General features: G+C 37.5%; 1 protein-coding gene across 1 annotated transcript in view; it reads right to left on the reverse strand.

Annotated features, from left to right (window-relative positions):
* Nucleotides 1-205: 205 nt before the first annotated feature.
* The window catches only part of LOC136249377 (uncharacterized), a 66330-nt gene continuing 44541 nt past the window's right edge, over nucleotides 206-21994 (reverse strand). The window contains exons 6-9 of the mRNA XM_066041352.1: nucleotides 14718-14864; nucleotides 3978-4251; nucleotides 1314-1454; nucleotides 206-696 (exon numbers count right to left, since the gene is read on the reverse strand). Coding sequence (XP_065897424.1) covers nucleotides 404-696; nucleotides 1314-1454; nucleotides 3978-4251; nucleotides 14718-14864 — 855 coding nt within the window. The 3' untranslated portion in view covers nucleotides 206-403. The remainder of the gene's footprint in view (nucleotides 697-1313; nucleotides 1455-3977; nucleotides 4252-14717; nucleotides 14865-21994) is intronic.

Consider the following 21994-nt stretch of genomic DNA (forward strand, 5'->3'; position numbering starts at 1 on the left):
TAAATATGCATTATTTCCAACCACTTGGTTTAGTTTTTCCTGCTAAACTTCTCAGTCAGTACTGAGAACCAACATTTTGGGAATCACTCAAATCCCTATACAGTTATGAGCAGAGGCTATAGGTACAGGGACAGGGGTGTAGCTAGCTTTCAGGATTGCCTGGGCACAAGGTCTGACTGTTCCCATGCAAACAGAGATTCCGCTAACAGATTATGTCATACAGTGTACATACAAACACACAGTGGAATTGACTTTATCAGTAGTACAGTACATATTAATTCTATGAATGTTAATACAGCTAAACTACATGTACAAACTCACATTACAAAATTAAATGCATACTCTTTGGTAATAATTACCAAAACTTAGTTGTATAATGTTAATCGTGAAAGAAAAAAAGTGACTAAACCATTGTTTCTTCATATGAATATATTAGACTGTTTGCCAGGGATCCATGTTTCATTTCAATTAGAATGTCACAGAACTTTTTAAATAATTCATCATCATCATTACTGTATATTGCTGATAAAAGTATTTTAATTTTTTTAGTGAATGATGCATCTATCACTTCAAGATAAGTGCGATGGTCCAGACACTCTTTAAGCTTGCCAGCAATTGTATCAACGATCGGTCCATTAATTCTGTCACAAATAGCACCCCAATTTTTATTCAACTTTGCTTTCCATTTAGGAAAATCTAGTCAGAAATAATTATATGTAAATGAAGATCTAACTATGCATATTATCTATATATATATATATGCATAATAAAAATTATACATTAATCTATCACTTCAAATTCTTATAGTTTGTGTAGTAATGTACACACATGTAGTGCTTGTGTCCATTAAGTAAATTCAAAATATCACAACTGGCTCAGTCATCCAATTCCTGGGGAGTATTTAATGTAAAGTTCATATCCCTGAAGATTAGTGTAACACATCAACCCTTCAAAACATCAAACTATTAACAACTCTTATTAGCATTTTTGTAACGCAGGTGGCATAAATGCTTTTGTCAGTGTCAATAAACCAGTTCATTAATAGTTTTATACCTCATATACCCTTTTCCTATTTTCTACACATATAACATTCAGTATTATTCTGCTTTATATGGAGGTATAGCTTGATGTGTCTCAGTATCTAATTATAAACAGCTAGCTATTGTTTCCAGAAATCTTTAATGCATTCATTACTTTCTGCATGCCCTAACAAATGTGGATTCTCTGATTTCACAAGAGTGTATGGTGCACAATATTTGATCAAAGATAAGCTTCTGTTTAGCTTGTACATAATACAGTAGATGTTTGTTTACCAGCACAAGGAGTTTTTTGTTTTTGGAAACTGTCCATATGGACATAGTGTGCCTTGCTGCTAGATGGTAAAGCATCATCCTGTCTTGCCACAATTGCCCCTTTGCCTTCATACTCATATGCAGTAAAGTTCTCTGTTGTGTCTGCAGAAATAAACATACATTATTATACATAAGGCACATGGCATTAAGTTTAAGAAAAAAAATTACATCACATATTTAGCAGTAACAGCAGGTTGCGCATACAGTATGTACAGCATATACTTGTACATTCTCTATGTAAATGTCCATGCAACCAGCCAAGCTGTGAAAAAAGGATGCATCCACATGGCTGCTCACCTCATAATTATAAATACTATTTTAATATAAAAGGAAATTATAATTTAAATTTGCTTAATTGTAAATGCTCAGAATTTAATAAATTTACTGTACCAGTGGAAATTCTAAATTGCTCTCAAATATATGCATTTTATTAGAATACTACAATCAAGACACCTGTTAGCGTGTCGTGCAGCCAAGGTGCCGCTTGGTCTTGGCACCAAATTCACCTGAATCATTGTTATTAAAATTTTTACTATTAACCTACCATCACAGCCATTTCTTGGCCGCCACCTTGGATTTCACATCTTTTTTCACCATGGCCTTTTTGGGGGCCGCACACTTTTTTACAGCTTGGCTGTTTTGGATGAGATAATATAAACTATTGAACAGCAAATCCACTGATGTTAATATGGTTTTTACATAACAGATATTTCTTTGCTGGTCAATCGGTTAATTGGTCAGTCAGTCAGTCAGTCAGTCAGTCAGTCAGTCAGTCAGTCAGTCAGTCAGTCAGTCAGTCAGTCAGTAAGTCAGTCAGTCAGTCAGTCAGTCAGTCAGTCAGTCAGTCAGTCAGTCAGTCAGTCAGTCAGACAGACAGTCAATCAGTCAGTCAGTCAGTCAATCAGTCATTCACTCATTCAGTCAGTCAGAATGGCAACTGCCCATGGCCAGTTAATGTACAGTACAAAAGTTTTACCTTAAGGTTACGGTATAGTCACGGGCAATCATTCAAAATTTTGAATTCCTATCGATTCTTTTTGAGAAGCCCATAAAACTAGTCTAGCAGCATGAAAAGTTTTAAATGAAGGTGAAGCCCTTCATATTTAATGTTTTTTATGTAGCTACAGTGTAGGTGGAACTCTACAATTTGTTGTAGTAACACAGGTAAGCCAGCCCATACATCGCTCAGCTCCAGCTGTCACTACCATGTTTTTCCGCCGCCAAATACAGCAAAAGCTGTTGGCTCTATTGGCATTTCTGGGGCATAGTGATACTGTATATTAAATTTATTAGGTCCTGTGGAAGCGTTTTTGGCGTGTTTCTTCCCAGTGACTCAGATACAAGCCTTCAAAGAGCTTGTTTCACTCGAAAAACTACTAAAAGTTCAATAAAATGTCTATACTACCAGTAACTTAAAAAATCGCTTCCACAGGACCTAGATATTTTAGTTGTTTAGTCACTTGTGTTGAAATTATAAGGATTCAGTAATCTGTTAGTCTGGTTTTTGGCGGTGCGTTTTTATAAAACATCGCTCTACTGTGGATCACACACCCAAAAACAGTCGTTGTTCTGTAGTAAAAACAAACAAGCACAATTAGTTGTATTGCTAACTCAACACAGTTGTTGAAATTATTTATCCCTGCTTGGTTTACAGCAGGTTTTGTAATTTGTTCCGCCCACGCATTCAAACTATTCCGTAACCTTAACCCTTATAAAAATTAATAAGAAGTATTTATTACATTTTTAAGGGTACCTGTTGGTACTCAAGCTACCTGAGTTGTTGTGGTATTCAATAACAACAACAAAGCTGGGAAACTGCAAACCTTGTGATCTCTACTGTCAAGTACTATCATATTTACTGACACTATGTATTCTTGTATGTTGACTGCAGAACAGCATTGTAAGTAGGCCGGATCATCCGGGTCATTTGGGTCACATTTTGTTCGGGTCAAGTGGGTCTTATCCACTTCACTAAATATCTGGGTCTGACCCGGATGAGCTCACGTGTGACTATAAGTTAACAATCTCGATTGTATTGATGGAAATGCAGTTGTAAGCACTCAAGAAACTTACGTGGAAGCACACCCACCATTCAGGAACGTGCTTTTGCTGTCTGTGTGGGGTATGTAGAGCCACGCCCACTTATTGGAATTGTACCAGAATTGCTCTGTGGGCATGCATGCATCACCAAATCCATGTTGCTACTTGAAATGTAGGTAACTAACTTCTGGAAATTCTGTAGCTGCATGTAAACTTATGTGGAGCCACCCCCACATAATAACACGTACGTGGAGCCACGTCCACTTGATAATACATAGTTACTCACTTCTTGCAGACAATTTTTATAGTGTAAAAAATGTAGGGCTGACTAGTGGAACTTGTGGACTTTTAACGTAGCTCTTGGGGCATGCCTCTATTTTGATTAAACCGGGTCAGATCCAGGTCCCATCCGGATTACTATTCGGGTCAGTGGGTCAAACGGGTCAACAATACTGACCCACTTACAACGCTGCTGCAGAATGTAACCATACTCTCTATGTTAGTGGTGTCACATAAAATTAATGGCAAATGTATTATTATGAGATAATAGTGACAAGCAAAGATACTATGCAGTATATACAGTACCTGATAGAACAGAAGGAGACACAGATAGTGCTGTTCTAAAATCGTCATAGTCAATAGTGCTAATGTCAAATTCAAATTCTTTATTATTACTACACTTTTGGAATCTTCTTGGACTTTTTCCTTGCACTATTATTGATATACTGGCTTGAAAATGCTGAGTAAAATCATGTTTTAAGAAAGTGCAACCAAATCGTGGTGGGTAAGCATTATCTTCTTCTAAAGATTTTAAGACTTTACAGTCATAACATTGGAAATCTATTTCATTCTGTGAAATCTAAGTGTAGTGAGATAAAAAAACATTTAATATCAGACTCTTTAGTTGCAATACAATTATACACTTGTGATTTGTTGTATGCAGTATGTATTACTTATGTAACAATTTACTTTTGTGGTAGCTAAGTAATCTAACAAAATATGCTATAAAAGCTAGTAATACAACTCAAGTTACTTTGCTTACAAATGTAATGCATTACCTGAGTAATGAAGTTACTGTAACGACTTGAATATTATGTAATTTTATTACTTCATGTAACAAAGCTACTAATCTCATTACTAATCTACTAGCCACAACAAAGTAACAAAGCCCACCTTGAATTAATGAATGAAGTTCATTGACAAGTTACCTCTCTTAAATACAATTAAGCCAAGATTTACACCTTGCCCAACAACTTGGTCATGTCACATGATGATAAGGTGGTAGTTGCACCTGTGACAGCTTAAGGCTGTGGACACAAAGCAATAATGTACCATGAAGCCACCTAACTTCAGAGGCAAATTTCAGGGTACATATTTTTTAGAAAATGGTATGTTAGCAATGCTTTGAAGTTTGATTAAAATAGAAGTTTCTTATTCATGAAGAGACTCCATCACAAGTCTCTTAGTACTAAGAGACTCACAGCTAACCACGTTAGTTACTGTAATTAGTTACCCACACAAGAATTTTTGTTGTTAACCATTGTCAACAAAACTATAGCACAACCAAACCAGCATGTTCTTTACCATCCTATTCCGGTACTGGAGGGTTAACTGGAGTGCCAAGGCAGGTATTGGTGTCTTACTCTCCCTAGGAAATGGGCTGCATTGCTGTGACACGATAAGCCAGTGCCATTATACTTTGCTAGCTGTCTTTCTCCACTTCCACTTCGTTTACATGAGGCACGGTGATGCCAATCCATTGATTCTCCCTTGTGATATAGACTTGCCTTGAATAGTTCTGAGGATACTCCCGGCGGCATTTTTCACTTCCTGAAACCACTACCAAGCAACAAGAGAATGTACATACACTAAACCAAATGTTGGGAATGGTACCAAAACTGGGGATAGAATTATTCTTTATCACTTAATTAGATATTGATACCACAGTTGCAGAACTATCACCCTTGTTGTTATTAGACATAATATTAGAAACATCTAACAGAAGGATGCTCATACTGATGGAGGGACTCCAACGACTTGTGCCCAGTGCACAAAACATAGTTGTAGTAGTCCCCCATAAGCTCGTCAACTGGTTTGTACAGTGGAACCACAATTATCCGAACCCCATGGGACCAGGGATGGTCCACAAGTCTGAAAAGTCTGTATTTCTGAAACTGTGTATAAAATAACTTTAAAATAGCATGAAGAACACTTTTGAACATTTTACTATTATAAACTACCCTAATAGAACAGTCACTACTCTAATAGAGCAGTCATTTCCATAGTTTGGTTAACCAAGAATCCGGATAAGTGGGGTCCGGATAACTACTAAAATTTAATGCGGGAGTAATAGAATATTTTACTTCATGTATATAATATTACTATGATGATGTCAAAATAAAAATGAGCTGTCAGATATATATATATATATATATTAGCCATATACATAGCTACACTTCAAACCACATACATATGTCCCACTGTATAGGTTTGAGATATACCAGTTCCTGGACACACACAGTAGCCTTCAACATACAAGCTAACCGATTTTTTTCCTACAGGCACACTGGTGAACAGAAAGTAGTTGATGTGAGGAGGGGCTGATCAGAGTATAGAATCGGGGTCTGGGGGCACAGTCCCCCAGAAGTGTAGTTATTTTAGGTTTTCCAATGTCTCAAAGTTTACCAGTATTAATTTACAAGTACAGTTTGAAGCATATCAACTTAAAAAAAACTTGTTAAGTCAAAAGCATTTAAAACAGGCTGTTTGCAGTTTATAAAAACTCTTTGGCAATGTTGACAACAGGGTTAATTAACATACAACATTTATAAGCAGTACAAAATAGCCTTTAGACACCTGGAAACATTTGGTACAATAGCAGTACGCCAAGTCTCTCAAGTAAGAAGTTAGTGGTTCAATTCCTGCTGTAGTAAATATATATATATATTTTTCGTTTTTAGACTATTTGGAACATGTTTTTATGAAGTATATTGACTGGTCTATTAGGGTATTTGAGTGTTCTATTAGAGTATATTGATCTTTTTCACGGTTTTCAGCCCCACTCCAAGAAGGATAATTTTGGCAAGATAGCATTCTGAGGGGAGGGGGGAGGGGTCAGCAGACCACATGAGGGGACCCCACCCCCAAATCCCTCCTTCGCCGCCTATGCTGGTGAACCAATGCATTGATGGATCACCAGGCAATTTCTCAACCAGTCTCAAATAAAAAGCACTGTCACTTTTTGTGGAACAACTTGGAAATACTAATAACAAGAATCCTCACATGTCATCTATCATTTTCAGGGCTACTTTCATACTGACAGACAACTTTGTTATCTAAATTTAGCGAGTTGAACCCACCTTGGAAATTTTTGGAGCCAAATTCACTGTACACATACCATATCTGCTCCATACCATCAACATTTTTGTGTTCCTTCTTAAGTTGTGAGAACTTTAAAGCCTTTTGCTCCTTTCCACCCCTTAAACAAAAGGTTTTTTCCCATTGTAAAAGAAGACAGCTTGTAACAGGCCCCAAGGATTTTGAAGGTTCATCACTCCAGTTTTCCACAGCTGATCTTATGCCTTCAACAGATAGGGACAGCATCTTTTTCTTTTCTGCACCAATCAAGACACACGGTAGTGTATCGTGCGGCCCAAGAAGCCGGCGCGCCACACTGTGAGTATATTTACAGGAAGAAAGTAAACGCGATTTTCACACCTTTGTAGCTCCGTGATTCCTTATCCAATTGAAACCAAAGTTGCTACAGAAGTGCCGGCTAGGTAGGGGAGTCCACATTCCAAATTTGAAGAAAGTCGCTCCATCCATTTCCGAGATACGATCGGCCAACGTTTTGGTTTTTTTCTTCGTTTTTTTCTTCTACTTCTTTTCGCACACTTTGCAAAATCCGCCATAAAACACGAATTCGTGCTCCAATCAGGTTGAAATTTGGCACACTTAAAAGGCTCATTAAGGCGAATCTCAGTACCAAGTTTGGTAGGAATCCGATGAACATTCACCGAGTTATGACCGATTATTTGCGTAAAATAAGGTCGAAGGTCTGTTACGCCCACAGGGTGAACCGCTTGAAGGAATGAGCTGAAAATTGCTATGTAGATGGAGTAACTATCGTAGGAGTGCCTTTTTGTGGTTTGAAAGGAATCCAGTTAAAGGCCATCGAGATATGACACAAAACCCAACCTGTGTCACAATTACGCGATCGATTTTTATGAATAAAAAAACTATTAGTTTTCACGCCTACTAGGTAAACCGCTTAGAGCAGTGAGCTGAAAATCGGTGTGAAGCTGGAATAATCATCATAGAAAGTCCTTGCAGTAGTACAGAAGAATCGGAGTACAAACCACTGAGTTATGATTCCAAAGCCAACTACGTGTAACATATGCGAGATCGAGATACTCTAATAGAACAGTCACCCTAATAGAGCATTCAGCTAATTTATTTACTCCATTATAGAATTCTATTACATTGCAAGTTATTCTATAGGGAGTTCAGCTGCAAACAGTTAATCTTATAGACAGTTCAGCAAGAAGCAAGTCACCCTATAGAGAGTTCAGCTACAGATATATCACTGTAGTGATTCAGAAGAATCAGAACATTACAAGTCACACTGAAGAGAGTTCAGCTATAAACAAGTCATGCACCCTGTGGAGAGTTTGGCTACACTCTCTAGAGAGTTCAGCTACAAACAAGTCACTGTGGAGAGAGTTCAGCTACAAAGAAACTACCCTGTAGAGAGTTCATCTATACAAACAAGTTAACCTATAGAGACCAGCTGCAAACAATTAAGTAACCCTGTAGAGATTTCAGCTACAGACAAGTCACTTTATAGTTTATACAATGTTCAGCTACAAGTAAGTCACTCTGTAGAGAATTCGGCTACATACAAGTCACTCTGTAGAGAATTTTGCTACAAACAAGTCACAGTGTAGAGAGTTCAGCAACCAAAAAACCACATGTAAAGAGTTCAGCTATACAAACAAGTTACTCTGTAGAGAGAACAGCTAGAAACAAGAGAGAGAGCTCAGTTAGAAGAAGTTGCCCTGTAGAGATCTCAGCTGCAAAGAAACCCTGTAGAGAGATCAACTACAAACAAATCACCCTGCAGAGTGTTCAGCTATAAACAAATCACCCTGTAGAAAGTTCAGGTACATACAAATCACCCTATATAGAGCTCAGCTACAAAAAAAAATCACTCTGTAGAGAGTTCAGTTACAAAGAAACCATCCTGTAGAGAGTTCAGCTACAAACAAGTTACCCTACAGTGAAATCAGTTTGAAACAAGAGATTTCAGCTACTAACAATTCAACCTGTAGAGAGTTCAGCTATGAACAGATCACCCTGTAGAGAGTTCAGCTATACAAGTCACCCTGTAGAGAGATCAGCTAGAAGAAGTCACCGTCTACAGAGATCAGCTAGAAGCAAGTCACCTTGTAGAGAGTTCAGTGACAAAGAAACAATCCTGTAGAGAGTTCAGCTACAAACCAATCACCCTGTAGAGAGTTCAGCTACAAATAAATCACCTTGCAGTGAGTTCAGCTACAAACAAATTACCCTGTAGAGAGATCAGCTACAAACAAAACACCGTGTAGAGACTTCAGCTACAAACAAATCAACCTGTAGAGATTTCAGTTACAAACAAATCACTGACTGTAGAGAGATCAGCTACAACCAAATCACCCTGTATAGAGAGATCAGCTACAACCAAATCACCCTGTACAGAGATCAGCTACTAACAAATCACCCTGTAGAGAGTTCAACTACAAACAATTCACCCTCTGGAGAGAGTTAAGCTACAAACACACCACCCTGTAGAGAGATCAGCTACAAACAAATCACCTTGCAGTGAGTTCAGCTACAAACAAATTACCCTGTAGAGAGATCAGCTACAAACAAATCATCCTGTAGAGAGTTCAGCTGCAAACAATCACCCTGTAGAGAGATCAGCTACAAACAATCACCCTGTAGAGAGATCAGCTACAAACAAATCACCCTGTAGAGAGTTCAGCGACAAACAAATCAACTTGTAAAGAGATCAGCTAGAAGAAATTACCTTGTAGAGAGTTCAGCTACAAACAATTCACCCTGTACAGAGATCAGCTAGAAGAAATTACCTTGTGGAAAGTTCAACTACAAACAAATCACCCTGTAGAGAGATCAGCTAGAAGAAGTTACCTTGTAGAGAGTTCAGCTACAAATAATTCACCCTGTACAGAGATCAGTTAGAAGAAATTACCTTGTGGATAGTTCAACTACAAACAAATGACCCTGTAGAGAGATCAGCTACAAACAAATCACCCTGTAGAGAGTTCAGCACAAACAAATCAACCTGTAGAGAGATCAGCTATATAGACACTAGACACAATATAGGGAATTCGGTTACAAGCAAATCACCCTGTAGAGAGATCAGCTACAAACAAATCACCTTGCAGTGAGTTCAGCTACAAACAAATTACCCTGTAGAGAGATCAGCTACAAACAAATCACCTTGTAGAGAATTAAGCTACAAACAAATTACCCTGTAGAGAAATCAGCTACAAACAAATCACCTTGTAGAGAGTTCACTTACAAACAAATCTACCCGTAGAGATATCAGTTACAAACAGATCACCCCCTGTAGAGAGATCAGATCACCCTGTAGAGAGTTCAGCTATAAACAAATCACCCTGTAGAAAGTTCAGGTATAAAAAAATCACCCTATAGATAGTTTTGATACAAACAAATCACCCTGTAGAGTGTTCAGCAAGATAACAGTCACCCTGCAGAGACATCAGGTTACCCTATAGAGAGGTCAGCTAGAAGAAGTCACCTTGTAGAGAGTTCAGCAACAAAGAACCCACTCTGTAGAGAGTTCAACTAGAAACTAGTTACCCTATACAGAGATCAGCTATATGTAGAAACAAGTCATCCTGTAGAGAATTCAGCTACAAACAAATCACCCTGTAGAGATTTCAGCTACAAACAGACCATCATCCTGTAGATAGTTCAGCTATAGATACAAGTCACCCTGTAGTAGGAGAAGTCACCTTGTAGAGAGATCAGCTAGAAACAAGTCACCTTGTAGAGACCAGCTACAAAGAAACCATCCTGTAGAGAGTTCAGCTACCAACAAATCACCCAGAGAGTTCAGCTATGAACAGATCCCCTGTAGAGAGTTCAGCTATACAAGTCACCCTGTAGAGAGATCAGCTAGAAGCAAGTCACCTTGTAGAGAGTTCAGCTACAAAGAAACCATCCTGTAGAGAGTTCAGCTACAAACAAATCATCCTGCATAGAGTTCAGCTGCAAATAAATTACCCTGTAGAGAGTTCAGCTACAAACAAATCACCCTGTAGAGTGTTCAGCTAGATAAAAGTCACCCTACAGAGAGATCAGGTCACCCTATAGACAGATCAGCTAGAAGAAGTGATCTTGTAGAGAGTTCAGCTACAAAGAACCCACTCTGTAGAGAGTTCAGTGACAAAGAAACTATCCTGTAGAGAGTTCTTCTACAAACAAATCGCCCTGTAGAGAGTTCAGATGCAAACAGATCACCCTGTAGAGAGTGCAGCTACAAACAAATCAACCTGTAGAGAGTTTAGCTACATTTCAAGTCCCTTAGTAGAAAGATCAGCTGCGAATAAGTTATCCAGTAGGGAATAATACACATGTAATAAATATATTTATATAATTACTGATAAAATCAAAAACAGTTGAAGTATTAAAAATCTGTTCTGCCTTTTTATTCTTCCTGTGGTAAAAAAATAGGATAGGTTAAAAAAGCCCCAAAGCCAGCCTATGGCCAGCTTTGGGGTATACAAATACAAAAAGAAGTGATATCTAATCAAAAACAGCCAAGCTGTAAAAAAAGGTGCGGCCCCTAAAAAGGCCAAGGTGAAAAAGATGTGAAATCCAAGGTGGCGGCCTAGAAATGGCTGTGATGGTAGGTTAATGGTAAAAATTTTAATAACGACAATTCAGGTGAATTTGGTGCCGCTTGGTCTTGGCACAAAATTTACCTGAATTGTCGTTATTAAAATTTTTACCATTAACCTACCATCACAGCCATTTCTTGGCCGCCACCTTGGATTTCACATCTTTTTCACCTTAGCCTTTTTAGGGGCCGCACCTTTTTTTACAGCTTGGCTGTTTTTGATTAGATTCCCTTAGCATGTAACCTCTTAAACAGTGAGTCACAACAATTCTTTAAGGGTATAACTGAATTCAGAATCTTGAAATAAGTTGACCTGATGTATCTTTGCAGTCCACATAACAAGAGATATAAACTGCAGGGGTATAATGTTCACTCTTTGTTTTCCATGTTTCAACTACAAACTTGCATAATTAATTATATGTGTTATTCTTGTCAGCAGATATAGGAATGTCATCGGGGAACTTCTCCCCAGGGATCAAGATTTTCCTATTATTAGTTGTTTGCCAAGATTTGAAGTTGCGAAAGCCTACTCTGTGTTCTCAGATATTGTACCTTCTTTATATTGTTATCTGCTATTTGAAATGAAGAACGGTTTTCTGCTGTCACTTCACCAAGTTCACCTTTTCCACTGCTGGTACCTTGTTTATCCAATTCTTTAGGCCATAGTGTGCCTTGTTTATCCAATAGTTTTGCTGCAGATGATAAGAAAGTGATTGCTTCTCTCTTGTGCTTTAAACCAAGGTGCCTCGCTTCATCTATCACTGGTGGTGAACATGAATGATAAGGGCACCACCCAGGCAAAATCTTGGGTTTGGCTCTTTACACTTAGAAACTTTTAGTTTCAAAAAGCTACATTTCGCTCACAGCAGGTGTCTTCTTGCACATGGCATTCTGTAAACTAATAATGGATTTTTACGTATTGTGTAGACAAAGTTATTTCAGTTAGTGCTGCCACAATATAGAGAAACTCTATATCATATATCACCAAGGTTTATATCATGATATGAACATATATCACGATATAGATCTAACTGCAACATTTGCAAGGCAAACATATACGTACATATTCCTCATTGTAAACTAAAATTTAAGGTGGATGTATACCACAAATAAAAGCTACTCAAGTTTACAAAGTTTTAAATACATTTTACTACTGCTATACAGTTGAGACAAGTGGCTGGCACTTCATACAAACCTTAACACCTCACAGTTTGCTTTGGGGTTGGCATGTATCTACCTCTAAACCATCAACACATAACTTAATTAAATGCTAAATACTATAATGTCTGGCCTCCCCCACACCATTATACTATATCATGATACATCGATATAACTGATGGACTATATCACCACCTTGTTATATCGATAATATTGATATAATGATGTATCATGGCAACACTAATTTCAATGTCAATAATTGCTGACCATAATCGAATTCATCAGTTGACCATAATCGAATTCATCAGTCATGCTTATGAATTGAATCAGGAAGAAGACTATGTGTTGGCTAGGGTAATTGGCTAGGGTAATTTATTACCCAGCAGGCTGTTAGCCTGCATTAATAGCATGGCTTATATAGCCCACATGGTACATATCAGTTGTATCACGTGCACTCTTGATTTACCTGATATGTATACCTACGCTCTCGGGCCTAATTTCCCTCGAGCTTGGGTGTACACAACCATCCGAGAGCGTGGGTATACATATCAAGCAAATCACTTGAATTCATGATACAACTATTGCATATTATCATAGTTTATGAGTAATATGTAACTGTAACCAAATAGCTTGAGTTACAAGTAATAGCAATAAGTGTTACTCTTACAAAGTAATTGCCCCAACACTGGTTGTACATGTATGTATCATACAGTATAATACAGTGTATGGATGTCACATTAAGAATTAAGTGTAGTAATCAAACAGTACGGTTGAACCATTTAAGTAGAGATCTGGGTGAAAATTTCACACGCCGCCCAAAATTTCACCTTTAAAAATCATCCTAGAGACATTTTATACAACGAAAATCACAATTACTGAACAGCACTAGTCCATATCTTACAGCATTAAATACAACATAATACTTATAGGTGGCTGGATATAGAACTTTAACCATCAAAACTTGAATTTTAGTCTCACTGCCTGCCTCACTGACCACAGTCGCAAGGCTAGAGGCAAAATGAAGCAGCGTATGGTCACCACTCTACGCCACAATAACAAACTCACCAGTGGGATGAGCCTTTTTGGGTTTTGGCGAGTGTAGGCCTTCTGTGCCTTGTCTTTCCTTTTATCTTCAGTCAAACTGCTTGTCTTCTTCTTCATCCCATGAAGCCATATCAAGGCATTAATTTTTCATATCAACACTTTCTTTCAGCGGCTTATTTAGATGCCACAGCATAGCTGGATTTCAGAAGCACTTCAGTCCCGGTGCTACTATAAGAGCTAGATGTCTGCAACTTCACGATTGGGATCCAGTTCGCAATAGGTTTGCGACCATACCCCAATCCGGTTCATGATAGATTTGCGACCATGCCCATCAAATCAAGATCTAGGTGGACTAATAGCGAAAGAGTATGGAGACCCCACCTCCTAACAATCTAGCTATGTATTTAACAATAATCAAGATCACCTCACTCTTTATTGGTCTAGCTAGCTGCACACCCCTTGGCTGACTAGAGATATACTCTAATACAACTAATTCAACAGTCATGTATGATAGAACAGTTACAAGTTACATTGTTCTGGTAGACATAGCTATTTTTATAAGCAAAAAAGCAAGCTCAATATAAAATTAGTATATTAGCTACTTATTGTTCTAAAGGAGACAGGTGCATGCCCTTCAGCAACAGCAAGGTCGACAGCTGGAGGCACACAGGGACGCTTGGATCTAGAATAAATTCCCTTGATATGATGGTATTTGCCTTTCCCATACCTACAGATGTGGAAAATACAAGTGGACTAATACAAGTTACGTTGTTGCTAGCTGTGTCACAACAAAAAACTACAGTGTGTATATTTAAAAAAATGTTAATTTAAAAATGAAGTGGTGATCTATGCAATAAAAAGTATTGTTCAATGCCAAAGTAAGGACCTCCCACTGAGCTATGCTGTAGCACCATCATTCATCTCTTGTTTTATTACTTTTTATTGCATAGATCCCTACTTCATTTTTAAATTAACAATTTTTTAAAACACTAATTACTTAATTAATAACGTTTCAATTCTTGTCATCAAAGGGATAATATAGAACACTGTGCATTATTGTGATAACAGGGGAAAAAAGCATACTATGAACAATGAAACATAATTTTCAGCTGTAATACTAAATGGCTTCTTTAATCATCACGCTGATTTGAAAATACCATACATGTATCTGTATGTAATATCATACACAAACATACCATTTTATCTCCATTGTGTGAAATTTTCAAATTTGATTGCTGACTGGAATATTTAAGTAAAATGGAGCTGTCTTTTTGTAAATCAAAGAATATTGGTGATCCTTTAATTGGTATAAAATTTCCAGTATCATGCTGACTTTTAGTGGTCTGCAAATGATTAGAATAAAGTAAACAAAACAATATTAATAAATTTAAACAGGAATCTAGTTAATTTTAGCATGGATCTTAGTAGCCATTTTTCAAAGAACTATAAACAAACATAATAGATAACAACTAAACAGCCACGATTACACATCTTTAACCAATAAACTGCCACTGCTGCCAGGCATTCAGACAATAAAGTTTTGTCTTGCTATAATCATACAGTATGGTAGTACTGTATATTAGGGATCATGCAGTTTTGGGCTTTCTTGCCCAAAAATATCACCCTAATACCAGCCTCCACAACACTTTGGCAGTATTGGTTAGGTATAGCCAAACCCTAAAATGCCTTCAGAGTGACCCCAAACTCTTCCAACACGTTTCTACAGAATTTTAAAATTTTCGTATTTAACAGAATTTTATTCTGACTAACTACAGTAACTGTTTCCTTCAGCCAAGCATAACTCGGCAATGGATAAGGCTACAGGTTTGATTTTTTCACTGTTCGACGTTGCTTCATTCGAGACATGCCTTTTCGCCAACTGCAGTATGTACAATGCACATATCATGGACTTACCTTTGTCCTTCTTTGTGTTCCAGTTCTTTTAGCTGACAACGCAAGGTGTCAATTCGCAATAGCGCGATACAGCTTCCCTCTGGCTGTTTCATGCTTTTTCGCTCATATTTTCCATAGTGACTGGATTCATTGCAGAAAAGTTTCTTGTTCTGTTCTTCGTTTGTAATGCTGTGTAACAAGCAGAGCATAGCTACAAACAAAGCATAATGACCACCTCACTTTTCAGTGTGTAATTGATTATTGGGGTGCATGTTCAGACACAAAATTATTTTATGGAATGCTTGGCACCATTTCTTTCTTTTAATTTGGTACAGTAAACATAATTGTGTTATTAAAAAAGCAAACAAACAAGTATAAGGAAAAATTAGAAATTTTAAGCTGGATTAGGGATCAAAGAACAGAAATGCAGGGAAACAAGGGAACAGTTAATAAAAAGTTGCAAAACAAGGGAGGTTGCCCCTACCTGCAGATATACTAGTGGACATGTAATCCCTAATTCAGTCATGGTTACACACTGAATTTGGGATTAGATGTCCACTAGTATATCTGCAGGTATAGGCAACCTCCCTTGTTTCATAAGCTGTTCCCTTGTTTCCCTACTTTTTCCTTCTTTGATCCCTAATCCAGCTTAAAATTCCTAATTTTTCCTTCTACTTGTATGTATAGTGTGTTTCATAGTATGATATGCTACCAAAACATTCATATACTGTAATAGAGATTCCATTTCTGGGATATTTGGATCCTTCTTGGACTGGTGTGTATTTATTATGTCATTGCACAAAGTATTTCATTTTTAATGTACTGTAGGTGATTCTTTGATGTGAAAGGAAAGTATTATTTGATAATAAAGAAATTGTTACACATTTTATTGAAACAAGTAGTGTCAGGACGAGAGTACATGTACATGCACATGCACAGAACCAAAAATGGACAAATAATGATAAAACCAGCTGCAGAATGGATTGTAAGAAAATAGCTTTTTGACGTGTAAAATATCTTTGTAAAAAAATGTTGGAATCCCATTGTTCATTTGGGCTGACAATTATCAAAGTTTGGACTTCGCTGTTATTTAATAACACAATGTAGTGCAGTTAACATGATTGATGTAGATGTAAAATACATACAGTATGAACCTATCATACCACAGCTAATGAAGCTAACATGTTTTAGGAATAAAAATACAGACCAGTCTTTTGTGCTTTATGTCATAGTACAAAAAGAATTGAAGTTGACATGTTTGTGAATAATTATAAACCATCTACATACATAAATGAAAAGCGAGGACATCATACTAATTCACAGCATAATTCGTAAACTAGTTCAGCACCATCATGACACCCAATTCCAAGATTCCCAGTAGACATACTACTGTATTGAGAGAAAATCATTTCTTCTCTCCTACCCAACTTTGTGCATTTAATATATTACCATTTTATTGCTGCACATGCTTTGTGTGACTGACCACTTATAAAGACTAACCCTTTGATGTAAAAACAGATCCCTCCAAAAACACCTTTGCTGTAAAAAAGGCACATCCAAGAAACTACAGGTGTCGGTAACCCTATGTAAAAACAGCTCAGCTGTAAAAAACACTCCATGAAATTAACTGCTAACTGAAAGAGCTGATATCTGGAGTGGCCAAGAATCAATATTATACAACTGACTATGATTACCAAAGATTTACCAAGCCCATGCAAGAATACCTTGGCTGTAAAACAGGCAAGTAAAAGTAACTGACAAGCAAACAGCTGATATCTGAAGTGGCCAAGAATAAAAGTCAATTTGATACAACTAACTGCACTGAATTATTAACTTGAAACATTGAATCTAATCATTCAACTGTGTGCTATACATTCAGCCTTGCTACATCCTAAATTAATTCTAATTGGCTGGTAATGTGGCTGCCTTTTTCAGTGGATATCACCAATTTTTGCCAGTTATATAATTTACAGACTCAATGTTCAAGCCATGGGGAGTATGATGAATTCTGCCTTGTAGAGGTGTTGCAACCCAACACAAATCTGCTGATAAGTGGTGAGCATATAACATACAATCTTATAGTAGCTGTTAATTTTTATTAGGACAAGGGCCAGTGGAAATTACTGCAATTTACTGGTCAGGCCAAGTAATGGCTACAGTCAGGGTTACCAAAGATGTGCATAAAGCACTTATTTGCAAAGCATGCTTTTCTAGGTGATCTTGGTGAATGCCACCATCTTGAAATAGCAACTCTGAGATTGCATCTTGGATCTGGGAGTGTGTCAGACAGAGAAGTAAACACTCAGCTATATTGTTCAATGACTGTTCTAGTAGAGTATTTATTGCCTGACTGTTCTATTAGAGTATATCAATCATTCCGTACTTATCAATGAATAAAACCTGCTATGGCCACTGCCATAGTGGCCATAGTGTCACTGTTATTTTTATTTCACTACATACAAACACATTGATATTCATATACAAGCACAAGACACGTGCAAAATGTGCAAACACCATAGACGCATGTTCACACACATACACCACTATTGGTTGTACTTGATGTAAACAAGTTAATATCACATCTCTTGAAATGCTCTTGTAGGTGAGCTGGTAGTGCCCTTACTAGGTGTTAAGTTCTTGCAGAAAAGAAAATTGTGTTGTACATTCTGTTTAGTGTCCATTTATTGCATAGTTAAGCCATGAGGATGTATCAGCCTGGAATATTGATTTTTTGTACATTCTTTTTTAATTCAGTGCCTGGTAGATTGTGTCATCAGATATCCAAGTAAGTGTCTTTGGCTTTGCAACTGATGCTCCATGTGTGTTAAATTTAAGGTAAAAGTTCAGTGCCTGCATATTCTTTTACAGGTCTCACTTAATCTTGTGTCATCATGCAGACATCCATGAAATTTGAATATTGTGCAAGCTGTGTGGAACAACCCCAATATACACAGTCATCGAACCACATTCAAGCAATCCATTACAAAAGTTGAAAGCAACAACACAAGCTAATACACAGTTACCGGCAACCCACCAACCACACATTCCAGTCTGTTACAAACTTTAATTTGTTGCTAGCACCATGGTATGTGCACAATGATTAATGAAAGCGACAACATGTACACAAGCTCCATGTTACATTAATGGAAATAAATAAGTACCCACTGTGAAAAATGAGGGATATAAGATGGTATTTCAAGTGGCTTATTGAATACAAAAAAGCTTGGTATAACCTGTAGCAAGAGTATATAATGGGGAGGGAGTGTCAAACTGCACTATAGGCTGTGAAAAATGAGCCCGTAAAGTAACCCACATACCTTTGTTTCTTCTCGTAAACCTGACCGGTGTTGATTACTCAGATTTAACACCTTAAAAGTTTTAACGGGTGGTCCGTATGGAATCGCAATGGCTGAAATTCCATCTAGACATGTCACTTTAACTAGTAGAACTGTCGAGGCGAGGCATGGGATGGCGACCATGATGAAATCTCTATCATGATGAAATATTGAAATCTCGACCTCGCTCGACCATGATGAAATCTTGATGTTTGTTTACCAGGTTAGCTGCTTCTGTCTTTCTCTTTGTACGGTGAGTTCCTCTGCGTAATGTGCCATACTTTTCTCAAGTACACACGTACAAAGTGCACCCACTGTGCTTATAATTAGTTGCCAATCAAATCACCGAGTCGCTTGAACGATGCCATAGGACTTTACGGGCTCATTTTTCACAGCATATAGCGTAGTTCGATACTCTCCCTCCCCATTATATACTCTTTCCTGTAGTATACTAACAATCTCATGTAAGGCTTTAGTTAATGTGTTAAACATACCGAAACCACATATGTGATGGTATAGTGTGGGCATTATATTAGATATAAGCTATTTCAGGTAATATGGTAAATAAACTGAAACCATATATGCAATAGTGTAGTATGGATTATACTGAAGTATAAGATGAGTATAATACAGAATTTATATTAAGGCTTATTTGTATTCAATAAGCCACTGGAAATACCATATTATATCCTACCTTTTTCACAGTGACCACCTGACTGACAATTATCACGTGACCTACAAATCTTTTGGAAAGTCCCTGTACAGTACCATCTCAAGTGAAAAGTGAACACACGTGATAGGCGATTTGTATTATTATTGATGGCAGTCCATGTCTTGAGAGGGAAGTATGAATAATATAAATTAAACATTTCTTCAGCAGTGCACAAACACAAAAAACTTCATGCAGCAGTGCACAAACACCACGTACTGCGTTGTGAAGCCATGAGTTCCACCGACTGACAATCATCATGTGACCTATTTAAGGGAAATCTCATGGAAAGTCCCTGTAATACCTCAAGTGAACGCACTTGATATGCAGTTTATATTAATTATTGATGGCAGTCCATGTCTTGAGAGGGAAGTACGAATGATAAGCATTTGTCATGTTGTAACTGGATTGGTGAAGCGTACTTTAATATGAAGCTATAAAATATGTACAACATTTGCCCAGAGGTCGAATGGATATTAAAGAGCTGAGAACTCAGACTCTTCATGGAGGTTCAGTAACAAAAAGAGGATGGAGGTTCAGTAACAAAACAAGGAGGGGTTCAGTCATCTGGGTTGAGTAACGAAAGGAGGAGTGAAGAAAGATGATGCCACATGGCCTCATACTGATAAGCCATGTGCCAGTACTCCAGGTCAGTCTGTGTACTAAGGAATTTTGTTATTACCTCAAGGGTGTCATGAATTGCCAGGTCCCCAAATATGTCATTTGCATAAAAGGTGACAAAGATTTTAGGTGTATTGTATTTAATGCCTCCCTATTGATTTTACAGGTAATTGGTCATAGCATGTGGTTCTCTCCCCAAAGTAAGATCAAGGTTCAGGTCAGTTTACATACAGAGGTATTTTATAATGTTATGTGTGTTCTTGTAGTTCTCAGTTGTCAAGTGTACATGGACTGTGGTAACACCAAGGACATTGTAGATCTCCAGGTCAGTCTGTGTGCTAAGGAATTTTGTATTACCTCTCAAGGGTGTCATGAATTTCCAGGACCCAAATGTGTCATTTGCGTACAAAATGACATATATTTTAGGTGTTGCCAAAAATGACTGAATTTGTGTATTAGAATCAGGAAGGAGAAAGTTACAGAGTATGGTCTGCCAGATGCTTCTGTTACCTAAGCGGCAAGATCCATCTGTCCTGGTACGATCTCAGTTGTTTCCTGGTTGTACGACCAAACTAATACCCAGATCAACAATGAGATTCATCTGGCCTGGTAAGATCTTAGCATTACATCTCGGTTGTTTATGATCCCTTTTTCAGGATGAGGCGTACAATTGTGATGGGACTAAACTAATTTCTAGGTTACGTCACTATCCCATTTTATTGTCAGAATTTTATTGTTAATATCACAAACAATTAATGTGATGTCTTTTGTAATGTAACGTGTGTATTAAACGACATGCATGATGAAAGCCACAATGGGAGTGACTACTTTTTGTTAGGATGGGTAATGCACCTATCAATGTCAAGCCCCAACCCCCACACCCGGGGGTCTCTACATTTTCAAGTCACAAAGGTTACACAATTTTATTTTAATATGCCATGTGTGGTGTTGCAATACAAGAATTAAGTTTGAAACACCTTCTCCAGTGCCTTGATTGTACATTCTTCACGCTTTCACACCTTGTTTATAAAGTAAATGCTCGCATGAGGCGTGGCACTAAATGAAATTTAAAAGGTTTCTGCTTAAAACACCTTCCCTAGGGAACTTACGGTTCTACACGCTTTTACAACTTGTTTATCAGACATTTTGGCTTGTGTCCACATCGTATCTTTAAAAGTTATTGTAGGGATTACAGGTTAGAATGAAGAAAATATGCATATGGACAAACCAAAATTAGATAATGTCAGTATTAGATGGACTGCACAAACACAACTATGTTGACTGGTATAACATGACGGTAGGTGTAACATAAGGTAGAGAAATAAAGTGAAATATGTGTAAATATGTCTATTTTTTTATTTTAGCAAGATTGCAAAACTACCACTTCTAAAGATTTTTTATCACGAAACGCAATACAAATCCATTGAGATATGTTGTATAATCCAGGGTTAATATTGTGAAACCGACACCTACACTTTAATAACTCACAGTAGTGACCGTGCATCTTTTAATTGGGCGTGCACTTCATAGTTTCTTGGCCACGTGCCTCACTGCCATGAGTCTTGATTGGTAACATTCTGTAGTAGTATGTACATATATACCATATTTATTTTATTTTCTTGGTTAAACACTGCAACATTTCTTAATTTAAAACATCAATATAGCTACAGCATAGATGGCAGAAATGGGGGGCTAGGGGGGCCATGGCTCCCCCACTTTTATGGGACAGTGTTTGCAAGAAAAGATTGAGATACTCTAATAGAACAGTCAGGATCTAGATACTCTAATAGAGCAGTCACAGTATTTAGAGAAGCAGTGTAGCAAGCTACTTAGCTACGTTGTATGTGTAGTTATTAAAGGAGATATAGTTGGTGGAGAGCAGCTATTGTCAGCAGGTAGTTACCTTTTTTTGGTC

This window comes from Dysidea avara, chromosome 1 (genome assembly GCF_963678975.1).
Source record: "Dysidea avara chromosome 1, odDysAvar1.4, whole genome shotgun sequence".
Taxonomy (NCBI): Eukaryota; Metazoa; Porifera; class Demospongiae; order Dictyoceratida; family Dysideidae; genus Dysidea; species Dysidea avara.